The sequence below is a fragment of the Terrapene carolina genome, unplaced genomic scaffold, assembly GCF_002925995.2.
Source record: "Terrapene carolina triunguis isolate 2854851 unplaced genomic scaffold, T_m_triunguis-2.0 Scaffold141, whole genome shotgun sequence".
Lineage (NCBI taxonomy): Eukaryota > Metazoa > Chordata > Testudines > Emydidae > Terrapene > Terrapene triunguis.
This window is the reverse complement of record NW_020664492.1, coordinates 9,701,910-9,716,902: the sequence shown is the minus strand read 5'-3', so window position 1 is coordinate 9,716,902 and position 14,993 is coordinate 9,701,910. Positions and strand designations below refer to the sequence as shown.

Below are 14,993 nucleotides of genomic sequence, written 5' to 3'. Positions count from 1 at the left end.
GTCAGGAGACCTGGATTCTACTCATTGGCTACTCATTTGCCACTTACTAGATGTGTAACCTTGGGTAAGTCATATCACCTCTGTGCACCTCAGTTTTCAGACTCTCCCTTTCTCTGGCTTGTCTATTTAGATGGTAAGCCTTTTGGAGCAGGGACTATTTCTCAATATCTGTTTGTACACAACCTACCATTGTGGGGGCTTCTAGGTGCTACCCTAATATAAATATTAAGTAATAATCCTCTCTCTAGAGCAGTGGTTCCCAAACTGTGGGATGTGCCCTCATAGAAGGAACGTTTGGGGGGCACACAGCAGGGCCCAGGCCAGCCCCCATGGGGGGCAGTGAGGGAGCGCCACCCAGCCCTGCTCTGCCCCCAGCCCAGCTCCGCCCTCAGCCACAGCTCCACTCCATCCCCAGCCCAGCTCTGCCCTCATTCCCTCTCCCCTCCCAGCCAGCTCTGCCTCTAGCCCCAGATCCCCCCCATTACCCAGTTCTGTCCCCAGCTCCGTCTTCAGAGCAAGCTCCTCTACTGAGCCAACTGTGCAGTTATGGAGGGTGGGGCATGGACAGAATCCATTAGTGGTAAGTGGGGCACAACAGGAAAAGTTTGGGCACCACTGGTCTAGAGTTCCAAGTTTATCAGATGCTATTAAATACTCAACATGTGCTATTCCATCGTGACTGAGTTATTGTAGTCCCTTGGGCTTCCCATGCATGTAACTCCCCTCCCAATCAGTGGCTTGACAAGCTACTTCCTTCTCCTCTTTCAAATCTGTACTAAAGATTCAAAGTATTTTGTGTTTCCCACAACAGATGAATCATTAGTTTAAAAACACAACAGGAAACTAGGTTTTTCCTCTTTTGGGCCTTTAGTAGTCTGTCTTTGGACTGCATGCCATTGGGGGCAAAAACCATCTTCTTTTTGCTTCTTTTACAGCACTGAGAACATTATTGTTCTTAATTATTTAAGTGCTGACATTTTAAGTACAGGAAGAAACTAAAATTATTGATGATACCTGGAATGATGAATTCTGAGTTTTCAAAGGCATCCACTACATATAGAACTATATATAAATAAAGTTCATATGAAAGCCTTTAACATATAATAAATAATATAAAACAGATGACGTTAATACAGATCAGAAGCTCTCTTCCAACAACTCAAAATCATTTTGATTCTTTTCTTGCAGTACATTGCACTGCTGTTTGTACTAGCTGAAATTCAGATTCATAGATTCATAGATTCATAGATTCTAGGACTGGAAGGGACCTCGAGAGGTCATCGAGTCCAGTCCCCTGCCCGCATGGCAGGACCAAATACTGTCTAGACCATCCCTGATAGACATTTATCTAACCTACTCTTAAATATCTCCAGAGATGGAGATTCCACAACCTCCCTAGGCAATTTATTCCAGTGTTTAACCACCCTGACAGTTAGGAACTTTTTCCTAATGTCCAACCTAGACCTCCCTTGCTGCAGTTTAAGCCCATTGCTTCTTGTTCTATCCTCAGATACTGGATTTGAAGAACTCTCCAGTTGCTGCTAGAGATAAGGAAACAAAAACAGAACAGTGCTGTAACAGGGTGCTGGCTTAAGAGGCACTGAACCAGACCGTTAGCTCAGAACCTGCTAGCAGAGCTCCCATCAAGGGGAACTGGCTGGAGCGGGCAGGGTGTGGCTCATTAAAGAAGCCTGAGAGCAATCACCTGGGAGCCTGCTGAGAGGAAGGCCTATAAAGCTAGCAGGAAGGAACAGGAAAGTGAGGACCTGTTGCTCCCAGTTGCTGTAAGAGCAAGCTGTTCCCTAAGGGGCTACCTGACTGGTATTGAATTGTATATAGCTGTATATACACGTGGTGGTGGGAAAAGACTGGGAAATAAAAGGGCACTGGTGTTTGAAAGAGTTGTCTCCGGCTAATTTGTACAGCTAGCCAGGAAACGCTCGTCTACATGTGGCGGCTTGTCTGGGATCCACTGAAGCCAGCGAGCACGGTTGGTGGCCCGGCAATGGAGGAGACGCTGAAATGGCTCATAGAGCAGCAGAAAGAAACCCAGCAAGCCCTGCAGACTTTCCAGCAGGCACACCAAGCAGAAAGACAGGCTGCTCTGGCCTGGCAGGCCGAGCAGCAGAAAAGCCTGCAGGACTTCATCCGGGAGCAAAGCAATGTCCATGGGCAGCTCCTGCAATGGCTGGTGAGTCCTGGGGCAGGGGAGGGTGCCCGGCCACCGGACTGGGGACTCTGTAAAATGAGCCCGGCGGATGACCCGGACGCCTTCCTAGGAACTTTCGAGAGGGTAGCTGTGGGGGCCGGATGGGACAGGACAACCTGGGCCCTCTGACTAGACCCTTATTTGACTGGCGAGGCGCAAGTGGCCTATATGGCTTTGGCGGAAGAGGCTGCCCAGAACTATGAGGCCGTGAGAGCAGCCATTTTGGACTGAGTAGGCTTATCAGCGGAAAGGTACAGGCAGAAGCTCCGGTCGGCCCGGTGGACATCTGCTGTGCGACCACGGGCATTCACCTAGAGGTTAAGGGACTGGGCCACAGGCTGGTTGAGGCCTGACACGTGTACAATGGAGGAGATAATGGACTCCCTGATACTGGAGCAGTTCTTGCAAAGCCTCCTGGGGACGGTGCGCACCTGGGTGAGGAGACACCAGCCAGGCACCGTTGAAGAGGCGGTCCGGATAACCGAGGAGTATATAGAGGCTGAGGGACCCCGGGGGGAGGACCGGCAATGGAAAAACAGGGAACTGGGGCAGAAGCCCATGGACTCCTTCCCCAGGAGAGGCAAGGAGAAAAAAGGGGAGCCCCGAGGAGCACCTGAGAGGCCCGCCCGCCTAACGTGCTGGCGGTGTGGGAAGCCGGGGCACGTTAAACAAGACTGCCCGGACATGGAAAGTGACTGGGTGGACTGTTGTGCTTGGACTGAACAGGAGGAACGGAAGTGGGGGTTGGGGGTGTCCACTGTGCCTGTGAAAGTGGGGCGGAGACCCCAAAACGGCTGTAGTCAACACCACCCCGAGTTGCACGCTGGTGCAAAAGGCGCTGGTTAAGCCACATTGGCTCACGCTGGGGGAAAGAATGGCCCTCGGGTGTGTACATGGGGACAGGAAGTCCTGCCTGGTAGCCCAGGTATCCCTAGAAGTGAAGGGTTGCTTCGGGTGGAAGAGGGTAGGGGTCCTGGAGAAACTACCGTGTCCAGTAGCGTTAGGCCGGGACTGGGCCCCACTACCGGACATGAAACAATGGGGTACCCCGAGAGGGGGGGTGGACCCCCGGAGAATGAGGACCCCAGGGCGGGAGGATGGGCCCTGTCCTGAGAACCAAGACAAAACTCCTAGACAACAAAGTCCAGAGCAGGAGACCCGCGGGAAGCATATATGGGGGAGCTGGTCGGTCTGGACTCCACCAGAGAAGGAAGGGGCATGGGGGAACACCCCCTGATCCCGCTCTCTGTGGAAGAAGCCCCAGATGTACTGGGACAAAGGGGGAAACTGAGGCATGGAAGGTCCTGCCCAGCGGTGGGATGAATGTTGACACCCCCCTTGGAGGGGCAGGAGAGCCCCGAGCTGCAAGGAGAGCCGGGGGAAACTGAGGAGCGGGAGGTCCCGCTAGAAGTTGAAAGAAACCCCGATTCCCAGACAGACACACAGGGGGAGCTGGGGATAGGGGGCTTGCCACACTGTGATTGGTGTGACGACCTGCGGGCGGAAGCAGAGATTGGGCGGGGGGACACAACTCCTGGAGAAATGCTCTTTCTGTGGGAGAGGGATGGAGAAACCATCTGGGCTGCTGGCTGGGAAGGACCCAGCTGGGAGCAGGAAGGGCTCCCCAAAAGAGCCTCCTTTGGGGGAATGGCGGAAGGGCCGAGGGGCCAAAGGGGGCCTGGGGGCGCCATTCTTAAGGGGGAGGGTGTGTAACAGGGTGCTGGCTTAAGAGGCACTGAACCAGCCCCTGTTAGCTCAGAACCTGCTAGCAGAGCTCCCATCAAGGGGAACTGGCTGGAGAGGGCAGGGTGTGGCTTATTAAAGAAGCCTGAGAGCAATCACCTGGGAGCCTGCTGAGAGGAAGGCCTATAAAGCTAGCAGGAAGGAAGTAGGCGGGGAGGAACAGGAAAATGAGGAGTGAGGGCCTGTTGCTCCCAGCTGCTGTAAGAGCAAGCTGTTCCCTAAGGGGCTACCTGACTGGTATTGAATTGTATATAGCTGTATATACGTAGTGGTGGGAAAAGACTGGGAAATAAAAGGGCACTGGTGTTTGAAAGAGTTGTCTCCGGCTAATTTGTACAGCGAGCCAGGTCTACAAGTGCAAAACCCACCAATTTTTATTTATTTGTTTCACTGTAGATATGTTCACAACTCCTGAGTTTGGAGTTCACTTCACCTTGAACACGTCAAGTGAAATTTGAGTGTACCAAGCTGAGGTTTGCAAGTTTTGAAATGTATATGAACTCTTGTGATCTATCCACATAATAGGGATGGGAGATTTTGTGGCCTGTTACTCAACATTGTTCTTGATGACTTTGAGAGATGCCTTGGGTTCTTCATGTTTAACTGATTAGCAGACTCCTGCTATCTTCACTCCTCACGGGGGTTGTCAAATTAAGCTGGCCTCCACAAAGATCCAAAATATATTTTCCAGGGAGTGTGACACCTATTGGCTGTTCCCTTACCCAAAGACACACACAGCAGTAAAAGGGCAGGGGGACAGGCTATTCTGGTTCTCCAGCTGCCTGCAACAGCCACTTACCTATTCTGTGAAGCTAGAATAGCTCAGAGTACAATAAGGAAACCCCATGTAGGGAGTAAATATAATCCCTCTTCACTTCTGAAATAAGGGACTTTTAAGAGTGTTTTGCAATAACTTGATGCTGTCTTTTCCACTCAATCTGCAGATGTTCAGGACAAATTGGAAATACTCTAATCCTTCATGTATTTTTTTCAGTTTAGTCCAATTCAACAGTGGATCAAATTTAAAGTATTTGAATTGTCTGACATACACGTGAAAGACTCTGCATCATATTAAAAATACCCTGTACCATCCAGTTCTTCTCTTCTGAAGTTGTTCAGAAACTAGAATGAGGAGGGCCTCAAAAGTACATATATAGATATGATAGACAGGATCCCTGTTTGAATAAGTGGGTCAACTAATAAAGAGACTGTTCCTGCTCTCTCTGAAGTGAATAGGAGTTTGCCATTGACTTCAGCAGGAGCCAGAGTACACCCCAAATTGCTACCAGCAGGTAGAATAAGTAAACATTTGCCTGAAGTAGTACAGAAGACTGAGTTCCTTATCCATGATCAAAAGTAACTGAAGCTTTCTCCCAATCACTGGTCTCCATTTCTAGCTATAGGTCATACAAAACTCTTCAGGACAGCATATTATAGAAAATGCACTAATTTCATGCATCAACAAAATAGTCTCAATAACCTACATTCCATTGGCCACTTAAATAGATTTATAAGAATACAGAACCTCCCCTATGTAACATTACTAACCTGGAGTTGATGATAATAGGAAATGATAAAATATGGAGATTACATACTACTCCTTACATAGACAAGACATTTACAGCCCACAGTATATTGAATCACAAAATTAATACATCTCTGGAGGCTTCCCAGTAACACTCTAGGAAGCTTTTAAAGTTTGAGAATTAATAATTTCTTATTTTGCAGACTGAAAGAAACACAACCCAGAAATATAGGGGAAAGTCTGGAAAAATTAGACTGGAAATGTATGTTTTAAGATGGAATAAAGTAGATTGAAATGAAAATGATTTCTTAAATGCAGGGAGTTGATAACTTTTTCCCCAAAGCAAAAAGTATGTCACCCTGGGGAGAGATCTCGCTACTTATTAGTATGGTTGATTACACAGGAAGTATGTAATAAATTCATCTCTACAATTAATAATCAATTTTAATCATACAGTCACAAAGAGGGATTGAAGACGTTTTCTTTAAATTATCTAGAAGGTTATATAATCCAAAGGGGATGACAGAAAAACAAACTAAACGATTAACTGGCAAAATGCCAGCTACACAAAGGTGACCTGTATTAAAGGTTTTACTAGATGGAAAAGTAACCAGGAAGAAAATTAGGTATGCAATTAGTTTACTTCAAACTGTACAACTTCCAGGCTTAGATAGATTGCCTGTCGGATTTGATTAAACCTAGCAAGAATGGCTATAGCAGCTTTTATTAAATATACTTTTATACAGAGTACTATATCTCAAGGGAAGCTAACCATCTGTCCTGGAATATCTCCTTTTGCAATATGCTTTGAGCTAAATAAAAATCCAGATTCTCAAGACCTATATGTTTCCTTAACAATGACTCCAAAATTCTATCTAAAATCTTACCTTTTTCAGTAAGGATTTATTATATGGCAGAGCCACCAGTTTATACTTGGAGAAAGCAATGCTGTATTAAACGGTAGTCAAGAGAATCTACTTAATCTAAAAAGTGTGCAACTCACTAAAATGGAAGATTTTTTTCAAACACACAATGACGACTGCAGTTGAGCATCTGCATTGTTTCTATAGCATCAAATTGCTTTGTTTCAATAATGTCAAAACACTTCATTTTGATAAGGAAAAATGTTTAATTTCAATGAGGCAAAATATAGAATATTAAATAAATATATACAATAGACTATAACTACAGTATTAAAATTGATATTTTAATATATCAAAGCTGAAACACTATGAATCAAAACAAAACATTTTGACATAATTGAAATGAAACATTCCATTATCACATGAAATGATCAATTCAAAATAATTTGTTTATCTTTTAACCGTGGACAATTTCATTGAAATTGACACATACCTGCAACAGGTTTCTATTATGATGAAACTGCATTTTCTGATGCAAAACTGTTGCATTGGAAATTTTTCAACCAGCTCTAATCAGAACATAACTGCTGGAACAGAGTTCTAGTTAAAAATAAAGTTCTAGGATATATTCTGGATCCAAAGTGTTTCTTAATAAGCATTGCAACAGTATTGTTTCTAATGTGCTAGTGGAAAACATTATGACTGTTGCACTGGTTACAATGGTTTAAAAATAAACTCCTTAGAAGACCAGCTTTAATTATAAGATTTGACATAGTTTGATGTCTGAGCACTTCAAAGACTGGTTTTATCCCTTCTATTATACAGTAAGTAATTTGTTTGTTCTGCAAAGGTTTCTATTTCTACTTGGCAATGTGGGCTCTTTTAGAAGTTTTGTATGGAATTTTCTTATTAACAATATTAAATATTGTAAACCGTTAGGCAAATGTTGTAAAACATTGGTCAGCACTTTTTAATAAAGTATTAGAGCCTGAAATTATTTTAAACAACTTATTTTAAAGCAACATTTTTTCAGTGAAATGTAACACTAAAATGTTAGCACTTAAGGATATTATTTTGTATGACTGACTATATTAACTATAGTTTTTTTGGCGATCATATTAACAACATATCTTGACAAGATTATATGTTCTATCCATCTTAGGTACTCATATAGTTGCCATCACTATTGTATCTGAGGAGGACCTCACATACATCAGCGCTCATATCTTCTCTGTGAGGTAAGGAAGTATTATTATCCCCATTTCACAGACAGGCAACTCAGGCACAGACACGCTAACTGATTTGCTCAGGTCACAAAGGATATCTGAAAAAGCAGGAAATTGAATCCAGATTGCCCATAGCTGCAATCACTGAACCAGCCTTCCTCCCATTCTAACATACCAAACTAACACATTTATTGGTGTATAATACCAATTGGGATTTTGTTGTGGAAGTATAATTCTATTCTAGTCAATGTAGGTGTTTATACTACACTCATCACCATAGTCTCTGAGGGCCTTCCACTAGTGCATTGTGCCATGTGACTAACATCACCACTTAAAACACTACTGCAGTGTTGTGATCAATTGTTAAGCTATATCTAGAAAATAATAAAATAAATAAATACATACAATTGAACTCACTTCAAGGCTAGCAGTATTTTTTAGTTATTTTAATAACTATTTTGCATCCTCCCAGGATATTTTATAAATTTCATTTTTGCATTATTTTGGTTATTGCCTGTGTGATTTTGTTGTGCCATGAGAGAGACAACTGAAATAAAATTATAAAGTATGCACACCTCATGTTTTCAGCTGAATCCTCTGGCATTGGAGCAACAGTTTGTACAGCTGGAAGGTTTTTACTGGTAGCACCATTCACAAAGCTAGAGGATGAAGAGGAAGAGGAAGATCCTGAATCCACTGCACCTGTCACCAAAAGAAATTTAGATTTTATTTCAGTTTGAAAAATACAAATTTTAAAGATTTTAAATACAATGGTGTTTCCTGTCATGGCAGTCTATTTTTAAATAGATAATAAATCTTATCCATTAAAAAAAATTAAGAGCTTTAACATATAAATAACAGAATGATTTACTATGCTAATAAGGCTATACATTTTTTATATTGCTCTACATATTTACAGTTAAGTTATGTCTACTGCTAAATTAGACAGCCGCATGTTACAAATTAGAATGTATTTTAACATAAAAATGAAGGGAAACCACAGATCAAAGTACACTAACATAAAATGAAATGGCCTGAAAATAGGTAAGGACTCAGTCACTGAAATATATATAATTAAAAAAAGGTTCAAAAGAAAAATGTTCCTTCCTCCTAATTTCATTGCCTTTTTAATTATTTTTACAGATCAGTGATTAACTCTGCAAAGCTACATATTAATATTAATATTTTATATAGCAATTTTAATTCTCAAAAGCCCTTTTACAAACATTTAATAGCAGTTCTGAAGAAAAAGAAACAAAATAAAAACAAGTCTTACCTCTTGTTCTCAATGATCCTAAAAATAAATTCCACAGGCTAAAATATTTTCACACCATTGTATGAGACAAACCATCATCAGAATGATAAAGCCATATTCATTATAAGTTTGTGTGGAGAATGAGAGAGTTATGTATATTTTCTTTCTTTTTTTTTAAACAAGTATCACATACACCTAGGGTAACCAGATGTCCTGATATTAGGAGCTTTTTCTTATATAGGACCCTATTACATCCCCCCTCTACCCCGTCCTGATTTTTTCACACTGGCTGTCTGGTCATCCTATACAGGGCTTTGGAGCGGAGCCCGGAGCTGGAGCGCGGAGCAGTGGAGCTGCAGGTTTTTGCCTGGAGCTGGAGCGGAGCCGGAGCACAGCTCCAAAGCCCTGATCCTATATGCACCTCAGTTTACCTCCTTGGTATTCTCTTGCCTGACTGCAAGGACATAACTCAAAAGAGGTTACATCGGAGGAAACTAAACAATGACAAAGGTAAGGTGCACTCTGAGAGAATACCAATGGTCCTTGAGGAAACAATGGGGAAGCTATTAATTGGGGAACATCCCTACCTGACTTCAACCAGGCTGGAAAGGTTTACTTCATTCCAGACCTGAGTTTAGGATCAAAGGGGATATTAAAATCCTAAAAGATGTTGCCCTAAAAAAAGAAGGTGGGTTGTCAGAAGCTGTACAGGAAAGAGATGCTAACACAAACACAGAAACTGCAGTAAGCAGGCTGTCTCTCCCAATCCAGAGGTGAAGGTAACTGGGATGAAAAGAACTTACAAAAGCTTTCAAGGAAACATTAAGGTTTAGATAAGGGAAAATAGGCATATAGGCCTTTATTGTTTTTACCCTTTGCTCTGCATGCTATATATCTTTGGATAAATAAAAAATGCTTTGTTTTCAAGAAGCTGTTTTCACTATAATTAGCCACTGTCAGAGGCTCCCAGAGGAAAAGGGCTTGCAGATGTCAAACCCAGTTGGGCTTGTCCAGTTAAGACAGCTGGGAAACAGGATGGCTGTGTCCAGAGATCCAGTCTAAGAGTGGTAGGAGTGCCTGGGTATACCCAGAGAGGAGTCAAGGTACTGAAATCTGTCCCCAAAAGGGTGCAGTTGAGACATACTAATAGAGATCTAAAATCGAAGCTTGTCCTGTGACAGCGGTGATAACAATGGGACGTTGACTGTGACATGATGATTTGGAATGTAACAGCTTGTTTTTGTATTTTGTTTTTTAAATAATTGTCCTAAAGACCTTAGTGCAGAATACTTTTCTAAGATGAAGTTATATCCATGTGACATTTGTGGCATATTGTAAAAACTACAAGAAATAGAGGATGTGGGGGGACATCTAGTGTCTCTAAATAACTGAATAGCATTTTTCGCATCTCAGTAAATTATTGCTTAGTTCATTTTACAATGTAGTATTTGTTTCACTGGCTTTTTACCAAGGGATTTTTAAACACCGCAGCAAGTATATAAACTGGACAGCATCTGGATACTTTGGGCAAACATGCCTTAAGAACAGACCCATATAATTCATTATATTAATTATTGCAGGTATATGACTGAATCACCTGAACTGTAAATCCCACACTTCAGCTAATTCAATGACAAAAACAAAGCAACCCCCCCCCACAAAACCCCAAAGCAAACGAACAAACAAAAAAAACCATCATAACTTGACTCTCAATGTAAGCAATATGTTTATATTTTCAATGCGTCAGATATATCCAACAGCTTCTGATTTGCAATTTATCATTGCCACATATACACCTTTTAAAACATGGAAATTAAGTTCTATCTTTTGGAAATGGAAGGAGGCAAAGAACAGCTTTTAAACTATTTGCTGAGATCAGAGAGTTAGAATAAATATTCATTCCGGTGAATTCAGGCATAAAAAGCTTTACACAAAGGAACAAGCCCAAAATGGCAATGAACTTCCTTAACCAAAGATCAGTTAAGAAGCTCAGTACATTTGTAGTTCTGAGGAATTAAATGGGTAAAATTTGCTGAAATACTTTCCAGTCAATACTTTCCCAAAAGTCTGCTATGACAAGTCTGCTAGACAAAAATGGGTATGATAAAAAGAATACACAGAAGGTGTAACTATGAAAAACTAACATTTACCCACAGTCAACACACTGTGGCATCTGATACCGCAGTATTTCCCTGTACTGTACTTAGAATCATTGTGCTTTCTTAATAGCAATCACTGTACAAAGAAGAGCTATTCAGTTGATTTAAGGTATGGAGTGCTTAAAGTTATGATGTGAAGATCTGAGGCCTAAAATATCATTTGGAGAAAAAACTTCAATATAGGACTGTCTTATGGTCTATGGATACCTAAAAAGGGGATTACAAACAGAACTTGAACTAAACAGAAACAGGTAAACAAATAGAAATGTTTACAAAAGTGTTAATTTAATTAATTAATTTATAAAGCAGTTTTTTTCTCAAAAGATTAATTAACATTTCTACTAGCAAAGTCCTGTTAGCAAGAGTTAAAGGTGACCTGCAAAGGAAAAAATGAGTGCATTTCCTATTTTATTTTATGAAGCAGAAAAAAGGCTGAGAAGATTTCAGCCCTCTTTCCCCCCCCCCAAAAGATTTTATTTTTCTCAACCCTTGACTGAAGTTGAGGATTATATCATATCATTGAACTAACTCTCAACTATCAATAACTTCCTCTCTCAATTCTATTTCATTGCTCAGATATCTGTGATGTCATAATCCTACCCAGTCTCCTGTCATCCATAGATTCTTCCAGGGTAGGCAGCCTCTGAACTTCTAATGTAACAAATAAAAATTGAAGGCCTTCCTTATAGCATTATAACTAGGGTTGCCAGGCATCCAGTTTTAGACTGGAACGCCTGGTTGAAAAGGGATCGTGGTGGCGCTGGTCAGCACTGCTGACCAGGTCGTTGAAAGTCCAGTTGGCCGCCCACAGCGGGGCAGGCAGGGTGCTTGCCCTGCTCCGCCCGGCTCCCAGGAAGCTGCTGGCATCTCCCTCTGGCACCCAGGCCTATGGGCAGCCTCGGGACCTTCGTGCGCTGTACCCACCCCAAGCGCTGTCTCCGCAGCTCCCATTGGCCGGGAACCACAGCCAATGGGAGGTGCAGAGGCAGTGCCTGCAGGCAGGGGCAGTACATGGAGCCACCTGGCCGCACCTCCGCCTAGGAGCTGGAGAGAAATATCGCCGCTTCTGGGAGCCACCTCAGGTGAGCACCGCTTGGAGCCTGCACCCTGAATCCCCTCCCTCATACCAACCTCCTGTCCCAGCCCGGAGCCCCCTCCTACACCCCAAACTGCTCATCCCTGGCCCCACTCCAGAGCCCACACTCCCAGCCGGAGCCCTCACCCCCTCTTGCAATCCAACCCCTTGGACCAAGCCCGGTAAAAATGAGAGAATGAGTGAGGGTGGGGGAGAGCGAGCAACATAGTGAGGGGAGATGGAGTGTGGGGGGGCGTGGTCTCGGAGAAGGGGTGGGGCAGAGGCAAGGCCTCAGGGAAGGGGCGGGGAAGGGCAAGGGCGTTCAGTTTTCTGCAAACAGAAAGTTGGCAACCCTAAGTATAAAGAAACAAACAAGCCCCTACCTCTCTTTTTAAACCTTTATAGGTTATCTCTAAGGTGAAATTAAACTGTTACTTGAAGAATGATTCATGTTAACATTGGTGGGTATTCATTGAAAGGTCTTATGAAAGAAAACCATTATGACTTTTATTCACAAATACTAATAAATAGATTTGGGGTCAAGAAGGAATATATTCCCTCTTCCACTCTAGGGTATATTAGCAGCAACATAGTAGGGTTTTTGCCTTCTTGGGGTGTTAAATAGGGAATATCTACTAGCATTAAGTGTATATATCCCCTACAAATATGCTCTCACGGGAGAGAGGAGGCGGCAATGGGGAAACTCACTCATTTCTGTTGTAATCCTCAATGCTTCTAAGACTATATATTCATCTGTATAAGGCTGAATAATTTCCTTAAACAATAATGGTGGGGATACACATACAGCAAGAAGAAATTATGTCCTCCTTACAGGACAAAAAGATATAATTGAGCTTTCAAGGTTTTTATTTTTAAAAAGGTATAATAATAATAATAGAAAGGAGACAACTGAAGAAAAAATACAACACAAAGAAAAAGATGAGGTTCACAAAAATATTTAAGGACGATACCTGTTGTATTAATCATACTTTTTGGTGTAGCTCCTGTAGCAGCAAATATGTTTGGTGTAGTACCCGGTGGCAGAACACCTCCAGCAGTGGCAGCTCCAACTGTGGTGACAGCTAGACTACCTGGAGGCGGTTTCTTTACAGGTACGACAACACTCCTGCAGAGAAAGAAATGGCAACTTAATACAGCACCACAAAGGAGTGACACGGGTTTTTTTGTTTTTGTTTTTGTTTTTTTTTTTTTTAAAACCACTTTTGATAAGAAATACACAAGGAATCATACAAATCTAGGGCTGGAAGGGTTCTTGAAAAGTCATCAAGTCCATGACCCTTGTGCTGAGGCAGGACAAGGTAAATTTAGATCCTCCCTGAGAGGTATTTGTCCAACCTGTTCTTAAAAGCCTCCAATGATGGGAATTCCAAAACTTCCCTGGGAACCCTATTCCAGAGGTTAACTACCCTTATAGTTGGAAAGCTTTTCCTAACGAAGTAAATCTCCCTTGCTGCAGAATAAGACCATTACTACTACTTCTACATTCAGTACACGAGGAGAATGACTGATCAACAATTTAACAATTATAGAGGACAGGTCCTCTTTGAAGAGTTATCAGGTCTCCCCCCCTCAGCCTTCTTTTCTCAAGACTAAACATGCCCGTTTTTTTGTTAAACTTTCCTTCTAGGTCAGGTTTTTAAAAACCTTTTATCATTTTTGTTGCTCTCCTCTGGACTCTTTCCAATTTGTCCACATTTTTCCTAAAGTGTGGCATCCAGAATTGGAAACACTGCTTCAGCTGAGGCCTCACCAGTGCCGAATAGAGCGGAACAATTACCTCCCATGCTTTACATATGACTCTGCTGTTAATATACCCCAGAATGATATTAACCTTTCTTACAACAGCATCACATTGTTGACTTGTGTTCAATTTGTGATGCACTACAACCCCCAGATCTTCTTCAGGAGTAATACCACCTAACCAGTTTTTTCCCATTTTGTAGTTGTGCATTTGATTTTTCCTTCCTAAGTGAAGTACTTTACACTTGTCTTTATTGAATTTTATATTGTTGATTTCAAACCAATTCTCCAATTTGTCAAGGTCATTTTGAATTCTAATTCTGTTCTTCAAAGTGATGGCAACCCTCCACCAACCAACCCTCTTGGTGTTAACTACACATTTTATAAACATTCTACACTCCGTTATTCAAGTACAAATGAAAATACTTGAATGGTACCAGACCCATGAGACCCCTCTAGATACACTCTCCCAGTTTGACAGCAAATCATTGATAACTACTCTTTGAGTACAGTTTTTCAACAAGTTGTGCACCTGCCTTATAGAAATTTAATCTAGAGTGCATTTCCCTAGTTTTCTTATGAGAATATCACATAGAACTGTGTTAAAAGCCTTACTAAAATCAAGATATATCATGTTTACTGCTTCTCCCCTATGCATTAGGCCAGTAACTCTGTCAAAGAAGGAAATTAGGTTGGTTTGGCTTGATTTGTTCTTGACAAACCTACGCTGGCTATTCCTTATAACCCCTACTGTCCTTTAGGTGCTTACAACCTGATTGTTTAATAATTTGTTCCAGTATCTGTCCTAGTATCCAAGTTAGGCTAACTGATCTGTAATTCCCCAGGCCCTTTTTGTTCACCTTTTTAAAGATAGGTACTATGTTAGCTCTTCTCCAGTCCCCTAGGACTTCATCCATTCCTCATAAGATAAGATAATTACAAATGGTTCCAACAGTGGCAGGATCTAAGAGCAGGGGGAGCAAACATAAAAAAGGTGCCCCCCTTGGCTCCTCCTCCGGCCACTCCACGCCCCCCCTTGGCTGGCTCCTCCGGCTGTGCCGTCCCCCCCATTGGCTGCCGGCCGCCATGCTGCGCCTCCCCTTGCTCCTCCAGCCACGGCTGCCGGCCGTGCTGCGGGCCGCCTTGCTGCGCCCCTTCCCCCCCGCTCTGCCTCCTC

At 42.5% G+C, this 14,993-nt stretch overlaps 1 protein-coding gene across 1 annotated transcript in view; it reads right to left on the bottom strand.

Annotated features, from left to right (window-relative positions):
- The window catches only part of LOC113406807 (neurobeachin-like), a 942,582-nt gene that overhangs the window by 565,509 nt on the left and 362,080 nt on the right, over positions 1-14,993 (bottom strand). Inside the window, exons 31-32 of the mRNA XM_029911985.1 lie at positions 13,027-13,181; positions 8,142-8,268 (exon numbers count right to left, since the gene is read on the bottom strand). Of these exons, the coding sequence (XP_029767845.1) occupies positions 8,142-8,268; positions 13,027-13,181 (282 nt within the window). The remainder of the gene's footprint in view (positions 1-8,141; positions 8,269-13,026; positions 13,182-14,993) is intronic.